Source organism: Carya illinoinensis, chromosome 16, assembly GCF_018687715.1.
Source record: "Carya illinoinensis cultivar Pawnee chromosome 16, C.illinoinensisPawnee_v1, whole genome shotgun sequence".
NCBI classification, from domain to species: Eukaryota; Viridiplantae; Streptophyta; class Magnoliopsida; order Fagales; family Juglandaceae; genus Carya; species Carya illinoinensis.
This window is the reverse complement of record NC_056767.1, coordinates 24323986-24341886: the sequence shown is the minus strand read 5'-3', so window position 1 is coordinate 24341886 and position 17901 is coordinate 24323986. Positions and strand designations below refer to the sequence as shown.

The 17901-nt window shown below is 34.0% G+C and overlaps 1 protein-coding gene across 2 annotated transcripts; it reads left to right on the top strand.

The window, feature by feature from the left end:
- Positions 1 to 7511: 7511 nt before the first annotated feature.
- On the top strand, positions 7512 to 11747 carry LOC122299826 (L-Ala-D/L-amino acid epimerase). 2 transcript variants are annotated; one of them, XM_043110284.1, is made up of 7 exons: positions 7515 to 8180; positions 9133 to 9243; positions 9498 to 9714; positions 9886 to 10219; positions 10337 to 10398; positions 10509 to 10581; positions 11382 to 11747. In XM_043110284.1, coding segments are annotated over exons 1-7 (1293 nt in total). In that variant the 5' UTR covers positions 7515 to 7685; the 3' UTR covers positions 11383 to 11747. The 2 variants fall into 2 exon arrangements, with proteins under 2 accessions (XP_042966219.1, XP_042966218.1); XM_043110285.1 differs by lacking the exon at positions 9133 to 9243 and having other exon boundaries at positions 7512 to 8180.
- Positions 11748 to 17901: the final 6154 nt, after the last annotated feature.

Here is a 17901-nt window from a genome sequence, read left to right as displayed (position 1 = left end):
TTGAACAATTGTAATATTTTTTGAAACGTTTGTATTTAAACAAATTTGTATTTAATTTTGATACTTAGTTGATTGATTTTAACTTATCTACTATATTTTTTGTTTTACACGTGTTGTATATACACACACACTTAGCACTTGTTATTCGGATGCGTGACTCGTATTGTCATTATCTCGACATTTCGATTTCCACATTTCCATACGTGAGAGTTGAAGGCATCACAACAATTGGAGTAGAACATGAAATTTGCAGATCCCCACCCATGATTCGTGAAGAGCTCTCTTCGAATAATGATGTGGTTCTCCTTGTGTAGAAATTTAGGTTGTGCAAAGTAGCACAGGACAACAATACACATGCATCCAAAAAGCAAAATGGAACATGTTAAGACAAACTTTACTAAATTATTGACATATTTGTTAAAGAATTACTCCACACCTTTAACAACTCTAATTTTTAATGAATAGAGGTTTCCTCACTCTGATCGGTTAGTCCTCTCTTTCTAACTCTTAGGTTCTGTAATATCTTCTAATTGTAGCTGATAGCTTGGAAATGTTTGGTATCTCAACTGTCTTAAGTTCTCTTGTATCTCAAATTCTCATTGCCATAAGATAGTGAATCATGTGGTTGTCTATGAATTAATAATTGAGGTAAATGTGTATAGGAAAAAAGAAATCCCAATAATTACTCAAGTCATTGAACAATAATGGGTGCCTATTATTCACTTTACCAGTCTCCAGAACAACATCTACTAATTATGCGCTTATTTTTGAATGATAGCCACTTGGTGAGTTAAAGTTATCATGTAATTTATGTAACATACATGCTAATTAATCAAACAAGAGCATAAAATCATTTGTTCTCAATTACATCTACTCTTTCTCAATGAAGAAGATAAATCTATCCTGCAGTAAAGTCTTGTTGGCAATGCATAAAACACCTTCTAGTGAATTTTGGAATTAAGTTTCAAAAGATAACTATGTATATTTATGTAGTTGTTTAGAGTAGACTAGTAGTAGGAACCCTAAAAGCCTACTAGTGCAACAAAATTTGCATCAAAATTGTAGACCCATTTAACAAGGTTGAGAAGTGGAATACTATATTCATGGCTTTACAATATCTCCAAAGACTAACATATATAGCTCTGTTTGATATAAAATAGGGTTATTTTGGAAAGTAGAAATAAATCACTAAATTTTCTCAACTTCAACTTATATCTAAAAGAAGTAATGTAAAATCAAATCAATAAAGACTTTTTCAAAAATAGAAAGTTGTCACATAGAATTCAAATCTCTTACTAAAAGTATAGTTTCAATGTGTGAAGTTTGTTTAAACTTGTTGAAAACTCTTATCTTTCATGGCTCACACAATGTATGCTTTCATGCATCAGTTGATATATAAGGCTTGTCCATCAGGAGTTTATCTCAATCTAAGAACATGAGAAATTTCACTTTCACTAGTATGAAATGAATAATTGAAAAGGATATGTTTCCTTCACAAAATAACTTGTGAATTTGTGACTTTGTGAAACTGTGAGTTTGTGAATACGTGCTTGTGATGCAATGTTGTAATTCCTAAATAGGTTTAGGATGTCATCATTAGTTGCTTCCTAGCTAATTCTTTTAAAACTATAGAATACTTGAAAGTTACAAAACTAAAAAGTTAAATACCTACCAAAATTCACATAATGGCTAACATATTACATGGAAATAATAATATTAATTCAAACCATCCATTCCCTTTGGAAAGATCATTGATAGCACAAAGAAAAAGAAATCCAAATTTTTGGGGTTGATTTTGATGCTCGTTGGAAGTGTTCATGCAATTATCAAAACTAACAATATTGAGCATGTCACTGTGAGAGAGAGAGCTCTAAGACCTAAAAGGTCTTTACTCAAACCTTCACCATCATGACTCCCACCCATTTGGTAATTTAGTACTAAGGTTTAGTGATTCATTTTCTTCAAGTTTTGAGGGTGTGATTGTCTTCTTATCTTTGGTGTGAATTGCTTAGACTCATTCTTTTCTCTCTTCTTAAATTCATTGACTTAATAATAAACTCCCCACAAATTTTAAAATTTTTTAGATCTTTTTATAACGTGTAATCATAATCTAATCATCCATAAGCTGTTGATCATCAAACCCATCCAAGAAGCCTTCTACAACTTATTTTCTTAAAAGAGAGAAGAAAAGAATGTTGGAAAGTGGGAGTTGGCTCTCCATATCGATCAAGCCTAGTTTCGTAAGCAAGCAACAGACAAGGGGAATGCATGCACACTACTGCATGTGTATTAGTTAATATCTATATTTATTTCATTGTATTTGGTATGAACAAGATGACAAGAACTTTATAATTATGAAGTTGTCCATATTGTTTATAACCAACCAGTTGCCATCAGTGGTATTAGGGACTTAACATTTGTAACATGAATGTTATGTACTTGAGACTTTCTTGTTATGTACATGAGATTTTATTTAGCTTTAGTGATCTTCAATCCTATCACAATAAATATGATTATACTTGTATATGAATAGTTATAATCAGGGCCTGTGTGCCACTCTCACATTGCATGCAAGTATTCATGTCACAAGGATGAGTGCATAACACATAATGAGCTTGATTGGGTAACACTTGCATAACACATAATGTATTTAAATGCTTTCTTAATAAAAACATAAACTATATTAATCAATTCAAACAAATTTACATAGCTTAAATACTTGGATACAAAATATGGGCTAAAATACACCATAAACTACAAACTTAAATATCTCCATAAACTTCAAATTTGTTGTAATTTTATACTTAACAACAACAACAATGTTGATACTAAGTATTTCACAAGGACCATTAACTTTGAATTTGCGTAACTTTGAGTTGGAAATGTTTCTAGTAGTGCTTCATGCTGACCACCACCATGACACCCAACATTTATTTTCGTTTATATCTAATATGATAAAAAAAAAATCTCAATTCCCAATTTGCATAACAGTTTGAATTGATTAATTCATGAGTAAATAAAAAAAGTAAACAATAAATAAAGATTTTGTAAGAAATACACGTCCCAAACCAACCACATCCATTATATCATCTCGAGCAACATGCAAAATCCCAAACCACTAACACACAATATATCATCCCGAACAATACATAACATCCCAAACCACCAAACACACAACATATCATCCCGAGCAATACACAATATCTCAAACCACCAACATGTAACATCCCAAACCACCAATACACAATATTCCAAACTAATTTACAGCCGTAATCAACATACTCCAATAATGGCAATACACAAAGCTACAAAAAGCAGTCCTGCTACATTCCATCCGCCATCTTCGACTGTGTTTCTTCATCCCTAGTTGCACCTGTAAATGTAATAAAAAAGAAGTAAGAGTCACATAAAAACCATAAAAGTACAATAAAGACTTCAATGTGATAATTGTACACTTTCTTGCGTCCCAACATTGGCTAGCCGAATTGGTTTCCACTTGCTCTCAAAAGTTCGATGTCCAATCCATGCCTCTAATAATCCAAATATATATATATATATTTAGTTCATAAAATAAGTGTAAATATAGTACACTAGCAAATACTCAAGGATGATCGAGAGGTGATAATTAACATAAGTTGCATGATGCCCTCACTAGTCTACTTTTTTCCTTATTACTTTGATTTTTAGCTTTGGTTCTTATTTTCTTTGCATGTTCCTTCATCCACGATACCTTCTTTTTAGATGGGAGCATGACATTGTGTTTGACAACATGGAGACTTAGTATTTTTTTAGAACTTTTTTGTGTGGTTGCATTCACAATACTTACTTTAACATTGGAAACTATGGGGTAGAGTTTCGAGGTACGATATACCTCATTCATCACATACAACTTCGAAACCATATCTTTAATATACCCATCGCATTCCATTTCATTTGTTATCACCTCATAACAAATATTCAATAGACGTTTATATTTGAGAGTTTCTTGACTCTGATCAACAATGTCATAACTACTTGGAATAACAGTATATTTACATTTTATGTCCTTCCTCCATGGGTCCAATATGTATTCTTTCGGCAGCCCACAAAACTCGTCTAGCTGAAAGGATAGCAATAATATATCTACACATTATCCATAGCATCTCAAACAACCTGTAGATACACTTCGTTTGACATTCAACTTCCTTAAAGTAGACAATATAAGTAACCTCTTTGATAAAATCTTTAGCTGTAGCATGGTCATCTACATGGTAAGTTGAGATTACTCCATCCTGTTTTTAGAAATGACAATAACAATATATCATCCTCATTATATCTTAATTAACCTCCCTAAATTTGGCATTTGTGTACAACTCTTAAAACTTTCTCTCAAGTGCTAAGTGTGAAATGTAAGGAATTGTGAAGTTAAATAAATGAAAGCCTACTTGGTTTTCATTTTCAATCTTTTTCTTCAGTACATTGTCGAACTAATCAATAAACTCTGTTAATTTTGTTCTAACATGTACGTAGCCATCAAAGAAAGCATTCATACTCTCACTGTGCTGAGTTGTACTCATTTAAGCCTAAAAATAAATTTTCAAATATACCAGAACCCAAAACTCTCACTCTACATATAAATTTTGCAATCATGCATTTTCATGCAAATTGAACGTGGTAATTAAGACCTCCCAAGAGTTCTTAAACTCCTCGATACTAAGGGAGTTATAGACACAAAATAACAACTTACTTTGTAGCCCATATTTGTATTGACTATGTACTTCAAGCTTCTCAAAGAATTTTCGCAGTATGTGCCACAAGTAATATCTATTATGTGTGTTAGGGAAGATAATGACAATCATATGTAGCAAAATTGCTTTTATTATCAACTTAAGCTTCTACAAATAAGTGGTAACTTAACACATAATATGAACAAATAACATTGGATAGATTGATGAATGAATATGGTGTGATAGCAATAGGAAAACCGATACAACCACAATTTTGTTTTTTTACAAAAGCCAACTCATAAATTAATATGGTTCATTTATACGTTAGATATATTTTATAATGAAAATAATTTTATAATTTATTTTATTATATTAAACTACGTCATTTTGTGAATTTGAAATTATTTTATTACAAATAACTTCCAAAGTATTGAAAAATAAACTGATGGAACAAGATGTTTTGGAAACAGAAAGGGAAAAGCTTTAAACCGGTCGGTTGAAAACTCCATTTTAACAGCAGCTAATAAAAATCTACTACGTACGATGTGTACCAAACCAAAATTTACACTCATATACAAACAATAGAATACTTAATTTTATTTTAATATTTTTTTTATCTCTTCCCCTCATCTCTCTCTTCTCCTACCCCCCACCCCCCGTCACCTGCAACACCCCCTCTCTCTGTGGCTTCCTTAAAACTGCATCTTCGTAAAGCTTTTCGATAGCTTTTGAGACATCATTACAATCATCCTCCATTACTAAAACCAAAGAGGAAGAGAAAAGCATGACAAGCCCATTTGACCCAATGGAGTACATAAACAACTTCCTCATTGATGAAGTTCGATTAATGGAACCCCATGAGATTATCACTCCAAGTGCAGCTTCTTCATCGATTTCTTTCTTCTCATCATCTTTTTCAAATTCCTCCAATTTTTTTCAAGAGTACTTAAAAATAATTTCATAATAACAATAAGAAAATCGAATAAAACTCAGATAAATATATTTTACTCACCAAACAAATAATTGTAACGATAAATAAATAAATTAAAAAAAAAAAGATGAAGAACAATGGAGATCATCGAGTTTATCAAAAGAATTTGAAATTGTGAAAACTGATAAAATGCTTGACCAAGATATAATAGACAAGTAGGGAGAGAGAGAGAGAGAGAGAGAGAGAGAGAGAGAGAGAGAGAGAGAGAGAGTTGGAATTTGGGAAGAAGGACGGATGAAAATATAAAAAGAAAGAAAAATGCTATACGCAGTCGCTTGATGCAAGCGCGGGATAAATGTGTCTGACATGGAAAAATAAAAATGCACCGTTTCATCTAAAAATACAGTCCCCATCCCCCTTCTCCGAGACTTCGATTCCCCATCTCTTTCTCCCTTTCCCTTCTATTTCTAAGAAATCTTTCTCCCATTCAATTCCAATTAGCTCGAGTCACGCTAGAATTAAATCCAGATGGTCTACTTGGGATTAGCAAACTCCTCTTAGATCGTCAAAGCACGGCCTCCTCTCCTCAACTGGTGTGTTTCGGATATGAAAATTTTATCTTCAAGAAATTGGTTTTGCTTCAGATCACGATTTGCTCAAAGATTCGGCTTCAGATATAATTTGACCAAGTAGCAGATCTAAGACACGAAACCAATCTCAAGCCTGAAGTGATTTTTGGCTCCTGTGAAAGAGAATCAACATATCTTCAAATCAACATAAATGTGAGATTTTGAGGAAGAAAAATAGCTAAAATCTGTTTCTAGTTCTTCCTTAGCAGAAGATTTGAAGACTGTCTAGATTTGCACTATGTATTCCTCTGTAAATTTATCAACCTCGCTTGCCTAGATTTGCAAAGTTTTCATCAAAAAAATTCATTTGTATTCTGGTTTCAGTTTGGATCTTCTTCTTAGGGATATCAACTAACTGGAGTTGATCCTTACTGCTACCGACGAGGAAACTCGTTGTGTGCTACCTCAAAAAACTGTGCAAACTAGTGCTTAGGAACTCAAATTCATTGGTTTGGTTGTCTTTTTTCAATTTTATAGAGACCAAACTCGTTGGTTTTACATAGACCAAACTTCTTGGTTTGGTTGTTCTTTTTTTGATTTTATGGAATTTTTTTTATTTAAATAAATTAGCTACTGTCGTGGCATAATATATTAGGAGACTGCTCCGCGGTTACATCTCATGACTGTCTGTAGAAGAATTATAAAAAAAAAAAATGATTTAAGTACATGCAAGCCTATAAATTATTTTACTAAAACTCATACCGTACGGGGTAATTTCTAATTTGTTGGTGTAAAAAGGATATCCCACACGTCTGTCAAACAGAAAATATTTTATGAGAAATTTAAAAAATTGCAGTTCAGAAATCTAGAAGAGTAATATCAAATATGAAACTTCCAGTATGAAATTTATGTAATGACAAAACACATCTGGAGCAAAAGTTGTTGCAAAACGTGAAATTTGCAGATCCCCACGGTCCACCCGTAATTCGTGGAGAGTTGTCCTCGTACAATGATATAGATCACGTGTAGAAACTAGGTACGGTTTGATAATAAAATTTTATCTTAAAAGTTTAAAATTATCATTTCGTTATAATTTTTTTTAATTTTAAATTTTTTTAAATTTTAAAATAATAATAATATTTTATCTTATACTTAAAATTTTTATGGCACTTATCGAGCAGAACCTGTTGTACAAAGCAGCAGTAAACAACAACACATGCATCCAAAAATGAAAATGAAACTGAAACATGTCGAGAAAAGCTAAATTATTGACTTAAATAATTCCTCCACGCCTTTAGCAACTCTATTTTTTAATGAATTTCCTCTCACCGTTTCAACACTCTGTTAACTACAGAGCGAATAACATGGCGGCTCTTCGCATTTCCTTCTACCTTCCAATCAAAACCCATCTAAACTCCACAATCACTTGCAATCCCATCTATCAGTTTCCCACGTAGAGCCCACGGGTGACTGAGACCAATGTTCTCAACTGGGCTCTCTTTGTTTTTACCACCTCGCGCTCCTATCCTCTGTTCTCCCCTTCATCCCACTGAAACAGCTCCAAAATCTCATCCCTTTTCCCAGTTTTCGTCTACTCCCACCAAAAAAATGGCGGCCACAACGCCTATTGCGATAACGACTAGCTTCGGGCTCAAGAATTTGATGGAGACATTCACAGTTGATGTGCAGAGAGCAGAGAATAGACCACTGAATGTCCCTTTGATTGCGCCTTTTACGATTTCATCGTCGAGGCTTGAGAGGGTTGAGAATGTGGCAATTAGAATTGAGCTCAGAAATGGGTGTGCGGGGTGGGGTGAGGCTCCAATTTTGCCTTTTGTGACTGCAGAGGATCAGAGTACGGCTATGTCAAAGGCGGCGGAGGCATGTGAATTTCTAAAGCGGAGTCCGGCAATGACCATGGGGTTGTTGTTGGCGGAGATTGATGGGATTCTTCCAGGACATGAGTTTGCTTCAGTGAGATAAATTGAAAACTTAGCTCTTTCTGGCGTTTTTGATCTTCTGTTGGTTGAGTTCGTCAATACTTTTTTTTTTCCCTTTTAGAAAGAGTTGGTGATTACTTTTGGTGTTCAAACTTTGTGGAAGAAATTACAGTATTTGGGGGTTTTAGTGATTGGTTGATTTTTGGATGTTTAGAGTTGAATTTACTGATGGTCGGTTGTTTTGATTTGGACGATTATCTTTATGTTGTGCTTAATTTCTGAGAAAACAACTTTATAAAAAACTTCTGAGAAAACTTCACATCAGAAAACTACAAGCCTTCAATTGGGTCTACTACAAGAACTTTACTCGGTCAAGTTGATTTTTTAAACACAAAACTTCAGGTTCCAAAAGAAAAGAAACGAAAACTTTGAAACCTATCTTTCACTTTTTTGAAGTTGTTTCTTAGCAACTAAATGGAGGGTTATTCGATCCTGAATGCATACCTTCTCTATGCCAATCTTCCGTTCTGCTTGGTGGATCGAATCAGTTCAAGTGACACTATCATTTTTTGTATCACATTCTGGGTTTATTCAAATGTCCAAAATTGGGCAGAAGATGATGGTAATTGTAGGGCGTGTACTTCATGAATTACACTTTATCAACACTTCACATAATTTCTGTGTCTGAATTCAATTAGATGCCACATAAAGTGGATCGAAACATGAAAATTACAATGTAGTACTTGTTGAAAAGATAATTGAAATGTACTGCGACAGAATCTTAGTCATTTATGTTGAGAATTTATGCCTTGTTATCATTGATGATTAATCATTGGGTAAAAGGGCATAATAATCTGTGTGTTTGCTATTGCACATCGAGTGATGATTTCTATATGGTTATACTTTTATTCAGAGTTTTGCTGCGTCGTCTTTGCAAATTTATGAAGTATTTTAATATCTTATCAAGTGTCTTCTTGCAACTGAAGGTTAGGGCAGGAGTTGAAATGGCAGTGATAGATGCAGTTGCTACTAGCATAGGCGTGCCTCTGTGGAAACTATTTGGGGGAGTTTCAAATACCATAACAACTGATATAACAGTTAGGTTCCAATCTTAGTGATTCTGGTTGTGTAAAAATCGTCTGCTCTTCTGGTTATTAGTCACTGCAACGGATATTATTGTTTTCTTCTCACTTGCAACTCTCTTCTGGGAGAAGCCTTCCTCTTGGAAGTTTGGGGTTCATTACTGCTGGAGTAATTAAGAAATTTATGTGACTATAATTTAATACTGGACTAATTTAGCAAGTTATACTTTTGTGATCGACTAAATCTTTAAGCCATTTTATACTTGCAGATTCCAATTGTTTCGCCAGCTGAAGCTGCAGAATTGGCTGCAAAGTATTACAATCAAGGATTCAATACTTTGAAGCTTAAGGTAGGAAAGAATCTGAAAGCAGATATAGAAGTTCTTCAGGCCATACGTGGTGCACATCCTGAATGTTTGTTTATCTTGGATGCTAATGAGGGATACAAACCAACAGAAGCAATTGAAGTTCTTGAAAAATTACATGGTATATAATGTATATAGCTTGCAAAAAACTCGAGTTACCATCCTGTATGCTAGCATGTGCGTGGTCAGCCCAAATAGAGAACTTATTTTGTACTTGTCTCAAATTTATGATTCAAATATTCAGGCTTCTTTGGCCACTGAACTATTATTAAAACAATTACTTTTCCTGCAGAAATGGGGGTCACTCCTGTTCTTTTTGAACAACCTGTTCATAGAGATGATTTGGAGGGTCTCGGTCTAGTTACTCGTATTGCTAAAAACAAATATGGGGTATCTGTTGCCGCTGATGAAAGCTGTCGGAGCTTAGTTGATGTCCAGAAAATAGTCCAAGGAAATCTTGCAGATGTCGTTAACATTAAACTTGCCAAAGTTGGGGTAGTGGGGGCCCTTGAGATTATTGATATTGCAAGAGCATCAGGATTGCATCTGATGATTGGTGGTATGGTTGAGACTAGACTGGCCATGGGCTTTGCTGGCCATCTTGCTGCTGGCCTTGGGTGTTTCAAGTAAGTATCATAAATCATTTTTTGTCAGGAAACATACCTACAAATGTTTATTTACATGCATTTGAGTTATCATCTACACTGGTGTTTTGAGATCTAAGTAGTAATTTTCTGTGACAGGTTCGTTGACCTAGACACACCCCTTTTGCTATCTGAAGATCCAGTTTTTGAGGGTTACGAGGGTAATCTCAGCACGACTCAAAACTTCATAATGTTTATATGTTTGTTTGCTGTATTTTTTTTTATTATTATAAAATTTGGCTATTTTTTTGACAAATCATTTGTTTGCTAGTCTCGGGTGCGGTTTACAAGTTCACGAATGCTCGAGGCCATGGTGGTTTTCTTCATTGGGACAATATTGCTTGGTATGCCATTATTAAACCATCTAACAGTTTTTTTTTTTTTTTTCCAATCTAATTGCGATGGAGAAGCACATTGTTTAAATGTTCTGAAGGACAGTGAATGCTGCACGCTGTTGGTGATCATGAGACTAGTTTCATCATTTACCATGCAATGGTCTTTGTGTGTTGAATTACTTCTTGAAGGGTGACTCAAACTATTGTTTATTCATTTCATTCCTTGTGAACAAGCTATTTAGACCTGAGCTTTATAAAAAGGACAAAAAATTGGAAACTTAAATTTCTGATAAATTTCATAGGCCACAGCCATCATTATCTAGAAATAATTGCTCGATGAACTTTTTGTTCTTGTGATCTCCAGCATTGTCATATGAGTCAAGCATCTGCTCCAGTCATTTTTTGTGAATACTTATGCGCCTATCCTCAAATCAAACTCTACTGCAATGCCTTATCACTTTGATTTTTTTACCACATAAATATTACAGGCAGTACGATATCAATGCTATGGTGGCAGTACTACTAGTATTTCTTTGTACCTTTTAAAGCTACAAATCACTGCACTGCACCAATCAGTTTCAAAGTGACCTGACCAAAAACAGTTGGCAATTAGAGGGTGGAAAAAGAAAAGAGAAACGATAATGATGGAAGCATTTGATTCCAAAATTTAGATGAGAACTTAAAATATTGCTCAATAATTTAATACCATTGGCTTTTTATGCTGTACTTTATCAAACTGAGAAATAATTCAACATGTTATGGTTACTAATTTCAGTATTTATATGCTAACTATTCTTACTTATCTGCAGAACTACAACTTTTGTTGCTTCCTTACCTCTGGAACTGTGAGTGGAGCTTGTAAGTTTCTGTTGTTTTTGAACCATGCCCCCTAAAACCCGGTAGGCTTCCATTTGATATTTCTGATAAATGACAAGGCAGGACCGATCTCTGCTTAGATTAATGTGTCTTCAGGTGAGATGTATGATAAAGGATTCAAATAATTTTCATTTAAGCAAATCACTTCACCTTGTGTGAAAGTTGATTTTGTTATCATTGGAATTCGGAAAGAAATTGTTTCCAGCATTATCAGACGAGTTTTGTACTTGCTAACTGAGAAGACTGCATCATCATATGAGATATCCATGTCAATGATCATAAATGAGTTATGAATCTTACATTTCAGATTTCATGTATTTTTCTTTTTATGTTTTAAGATGGATATACACCTGTACTGTAAAAGTTGAATGAACCAATTAATCTCTTTGCCTAGATTTCACATTGAATTTAGGTGAATGCTATTCCTCTATTTGTTGGTCACCATGGAGATAGTAGGAATTAGCATACCTTTGATGACCCTAGTTTGCCCAGATAATCACATGATAAAGCTATCAGTTTCCAATAGGGGTGAGGGTGGTGCGAGGTAGCCCCCTCCCCGCATGGTGCCGGGGTGGGGTTTTCTCATCCGTCTCCCGCCCCGCTAGGCGGGGTGTGGAACGAATATCCGCTTCGGCTCATTTTCACTTTAAAAAACTACTACTTTTTTTTTTATATTTAAAAATTATTTCTAGATCCAAAAGTAATCAAAAATATATTTTTAGATTCAAATTGTAAATTTAAATCTTGTAAATAAGATGATAATTTAAAAATTATGTAGTTTGTAAATTTGCTAGTACATATTTTATGTAAGTTGTAGTGTAGTAGTTTTAAACTATATAGTTTTTAAATTTGCTAATGCATATTTTGTAAACAAGTCTAACAAATTGTAATATATATATTTATATATACACAATTTGTAAAATATAAAGATATATTTATATTTATATATATAAAGATATATTTATGCTTTTGTATATATATATATAAATATTTATGTTTTTATATATAATATATATATGTAGGGGGGCGGGGCGGGGGAAATGCGGGGCGGAGTTGGGCCCTCCCTGCCCCCTGCCCCTCTAGGGGGGCTAGTGCGGGGCAGTGTTGCCAACCCCTCCATGCGGGGGGGGTGGGGTGAACGGGGGCGGGGTAGCGGGGTGCAGGGCCCCGCTGCCCACCGCACCACGCTACCCACTCCTAGTTTCCAACAACCCTCTAAATTGATAAAGCTATCAATTTCCATCAAGCTCCCAGTAAGTATGGGATAGAAGGTGAGGTTATTGGCCCTAGAACCGACTGTAGAGAGAGAGAGAGAGAGTTTTTGTTTATGGCAATTGACTTGTTTGTGTTGTAAAATAATATTGTTGTAAAATAAATTGTATGACCACCTTGAGTTAGTCGATATATGCACAGTGCATAGTGCCAGCATAGTACTGCATAGTAACTGGCATAGTGAATGGCCGACATAATGCACAGTGCATAGTATCAGCATAGTACTGCATAGTAACTGGCATAGTGAATGGCCGACATAATGCACAGTGCATAGTGCCAGCATAGTACTGTATAGTAATTGGCATAGTAAATGGCCGACATATGCACAGTGCATAGTATCAGCATAGTACTGTATAGTAAGCTAGCATAATTCCCTTTGTACGCCTATATATATCGTTGAATTTTTTAAGAAATTCATAAGTTTCATAACTTTTCTGAGTTCTATCTCTCTCTCTCTCATTTTAGAAAGTTTTATAATAAATCTATCTCTCTTTCCTTTTCGATAGTTCTATAACACGTTATCAGCACGAGAGTTCTGACGATCTTGAAGCTAATAGTCCTCTACTTCAAGTAAGTCTTTCAATATATTTTTTGTAGTTTTCAAAATGAATATGAAATATTAAACATACTTATGTTCCTGATTTATATATGTAGAAAATGTCAAATCTTACAAAATTGGAATTCGTTGCTCTTGACATTTTTGGAAAAAATTATTTATCTTGGATCTTTGATGCTGAGATCCATTTGGATGCAATGAACCTGGGAGATACAATTAAAGAAGGAAATCAAGGGTCCCTGCAGGACCATGCTAAGGCAATGATTTTCCTTTGGCACCATCTTCATGAAGAATTAAAAACTAAGTATCTAACGGTGAAAGATCCACTTATTTTGTGGAATGATTTAAGGGAGAGATATGAACACCAGAAAACTGTAATCCTCCCAAAAGCTCGTCATGATTAGATGCACCTGAGGTTGCAAGACTTCAAGAGTGTTAGTGAGTATAACTCTGCACTCTTTAAAATTAGCTCGCTATTGAAATTATGTGGTGAAAAAGTCACTGATGATGACTTGTTAGAGAAGACATATACTACTTTTCATGCCTCGAATGTGCTCCTGCAGCAGCAGTATCGAGAGCGAAAGTTCAAGAAATATTCTGAACTTATATCTTGTCTTCTATTAGCTGAGCAAAATAATGAGCTTTTATTAAGAAATCACCAGTCACGTCCTACTGGTTCTATATCATTCCCTGAAGTGAATGATACTAGATTTACATCATTCCCAGAAGCGAATGGTGCATCTTTTCAAAGAAAAAGAGGGCGTGAACGTGGTAAGAAAAACTATAGAAGTGGAGGTCCTAGAAGTGACCACACTAAAAAGGAAAATAATAGATATACAACGTACCACCAGAAGTGGTTCAACTCAGAAAAGGGTAAATGTCCTCAAAATAAATTTGTAAAGAAATATGAAGATGAATGTCATAGATGTGGTATGACTGGACATTGGTCTCGTACCTGTCGTACAGCTAAGTACTTGGTTGACTTATACCAATCTTCCATAAAAGAAAAAACAAAGAAATTTGAAACAAATTTTGCTGAACCATCATATGCTTTAAATTCTATAGATGGAGAAGATATTACAAGTCTTGATATTTCTGATTTCTTTGAGGATTCTAGTGGTAGAGTTGATCATGGAAGTGTTCCTTTTTAATTAATGTATTTCATTTATATTATTGTAAAATATTTTTATTCTGTAATTTTTTTTTAGTAATGAAAGTTTTATATATTTTGTAGAATCATGAGTCTTATTGATGAACTTTCTATCTCCGAGATGAATAATAAAGATGTATGTCTGGCTGACAGTGCTACAACTCACACAATTCTTAAGGATAAAAAATATTTTCAAAATCTAACATTGAGTAAAGCCTATGTTCATACCATCTCCGGTTCATTGAATCTAATTGAAGGCTCCGGAAGAGCTTATATTGTGTTGCCTAATGGCACCAAATTTTGTATTAATGATGCTCTATTTTCTTCACAATTCAGAAGAAATTTATTAAGTTTTAAAGATATACGTCGTAATGGTTGTCATATTGAAACCATTAACGAAGACGATAAAGAGTATCTTCTCATTACTAAAATAATTTCGAGCCAGAAGCTCGTATTAGAAAAACTGTCTGCCCTCTCATCTGGATTGTATTATACAAAAATGAGAACAATTGAATCACATGTTATAATGCACCAGAAGTGCATTGATCCCAAAATATTTATGACTTGGCATGATCACCTTGGACATCCGGGATCAATAATGATGAGACGAATAATTGATAATTCGTATGGGCATCCCCTAAAGAATCAGAAGATTATCTTACCCAATGAATATCCATGCTCTGCATGTTCTCAATGTAAATTGATTATCAAACCATCTATCTCAAATGTTGTTTTTGAATCTCCATTTTTTTTGCAAAGGATTCATGGAGATATATGTGGGCCTATTCAACCATCAAGTGGACCGTTCAGATATTTTATGGTTTTAATTGATGCATCAAGTCGATGGTCACATGTTTGTCTACTTTCCACTAGAAATGCTGCATGTGCTAAACTTCTTGCACAAATAATTAAGCTACGAGCACAATTCCCTGACTATCCAATTAAAACTATTCGATTGGATAATGCTGGAGAATTTACATCTCAAGCTTTTGATAATTATTACATGTCAATAGGAATAGATGTTGAACATCCAGTTGCCCACACACACACTCAAAATGGTTTAGCTGAATCATTGATTAAAAGGCTTCAGCTAATCGCTAGACCTTTACTCATGAAATCAAATCTTCCTATTTCTGCTCGGGGACATGCTATAATTCATGCAGCATCATTAATTCAAGTTAGGCCATCAGCATATCACAAATATTCACCATTACAGCTTGCATTTGGTCAGCAACCAAATATTTCTGTTGAACCCAAGATTTCAAGTTTTGTGTAATTATATATTTACACATAGATTTTGATGATAACAAATGAATTCAAAGAATAAAGAAGTCTCAAGTTCAAGTTGTCTACACAATGGAGTCAAGCACATCAAGGAAACAAGCATGAGCAAGAAGAGAACAAGTTCACATTAAAATTATAGAGTAATGTTGTAAATCTCTTCAAAATTTGAAATTAGGATTAATGCTCAAAATTAATATTTTATCATAAAGCATTAAAATACATTTTCCACATGTGCATGAATATTTTTTGAAAATTAAATTTGAAAATTTTGAAAGATGATTGATTGTCATCTTTTGCATGTGCATGCCTTGATTAAAGGGTTGAACTTTGAAAATATTAAAGATGATTGATTGTCATCTTTTGCATGTGCATGCCTTGATTAAAGGGTTGAACTTTGAAAATATTAAAGATGATTGATTATCATCTTTCACATGTGCATGTTTTATTTGAATTTTTTCAAAAGTGATTGATGCTTTTTTAGACTTATACAAAAAGTAAAAGATTAGGTTTGAATTTTTTGAAAATGAAAGTGTGCTCATTTTGTCATATGCCAAAAGTAAAAGATTAGGTTTGATTTTTTTGAAAAAGTGAATGATGTTGTCTTTGACAATTGAAAAAAAAGAACCTTTTATTTGAATTCTTTGAAAAAGTGAATGATGTTGTCTTTGACAATTGAAAAAGAATAACCTTTTATTTGAATTTTTTGAAAAAGTGAATGATGTTGTCTTTGACATGTGAATCTTTTTAAATTTGAATATGAAGTCTCATATGCCTATAAATAGATCATTTGAGAGCTTCACATTTACAACACCAAGAGCATACAACATTCATTCAAAGCTTTCATTCTCTCTTCTCTAAACATTGAACTTTAATCCTTGTTCATTTTGAGAGATATAGTTTGCGCTGTATTGTTCTTATTTCACTCGTTGAGGAGTGTTTTCTGATAACCTACTCACTATCAGCTTTTGTATCAGAAAAAGGGTGTGTATAACCCTTGTGTGTGTAGAAAGTATTCTACACGGGGAATAGTTGAATCACCACGTGTAAGGTGATTGCAAGTGTAGAGGGTGTTCTACACGGATCCTTTGTAGCGGTGTTGTTCAAAGGTGTAATAGGTTTCTATCTCCACCTGAAGGAGGTTGAATAGTGAATTTGGGAATCCTCAAGGAGTAGCTTGAGGAGAGGACGTAGGCAGTGAGGCCGAACCTCGTTAACATACTGAGTTTGCTTCTCTCTTACCCTTACTCTTTATATTTATTGTTATTTCATATTTTGTTTATATTTTATATTATATATTTGATTTATAATTGTTATTTTTTTTAATACAACTCAATTCACCCCCCCTCTTGTGTTAGTCATCTGGGCAACAATTGGTATCAGAGCTAAGAGCTCTATTATAAGATTAACTATCTTTTGAGTTAAGATCTTATGGCTAACATTGCAGCTTTATTTGGTGAAGGTCAATCTAGTAGTCGGCCTCCACTCTTTTGTGGAGATAATTACTCATTCTGGAAAGTTAGAATGAGAATATTTCTTCAAGCTCAAGGTAGAGAAATATGGAAATGTATTGTAAATGGACCTTATATTCCAACAAAAGTGGTTGGTGGAGTAAATGTCAAAAAGGAAGAAGAAGAGTTTGATCGTGAAGACGATAGACTTTATACTTTAAATTTAACTGCTATGAATTTATTATATAATGCTCTTAATGGAAATGAGTTTAATAGAATAATGAATTGCGCTACGGCAAAGGAAATTTGAGATAACTTGGAAGTAACTTATGAAGGAACTTTGCAAGTCAAGGAATCAAAAATTTATATTCTTACTCATGAATATGAAATGTTTAAGATGAATGATGATGAATCTATTTCTAGTATGCACACTCGTTTTACTAACATCATAAACAGCTTGACAGCTCTTGGCAAAGTTTATTCCAAGGTGGAGATAGTAAGAAAAATTCTCAACTCTTTACCAAAACGTTGGAAATCAAAAGTTACAGCGATTCTTGAAGCTAGAGACCTCAAGAAGCTCGAAGTCAATGAACTCATCGGGTCACTTATTACCCATGAGTACACATTGAAAAGAGGAGAAGAAGAAGGAAAGCCAAAGAAGAGCTTAGCACTTAAAGTTGTTCCTCATGAAAGTGAAAGTGATGAAGATGAGGAAAATGACGATAAAGATGAAGAAGTTGCGA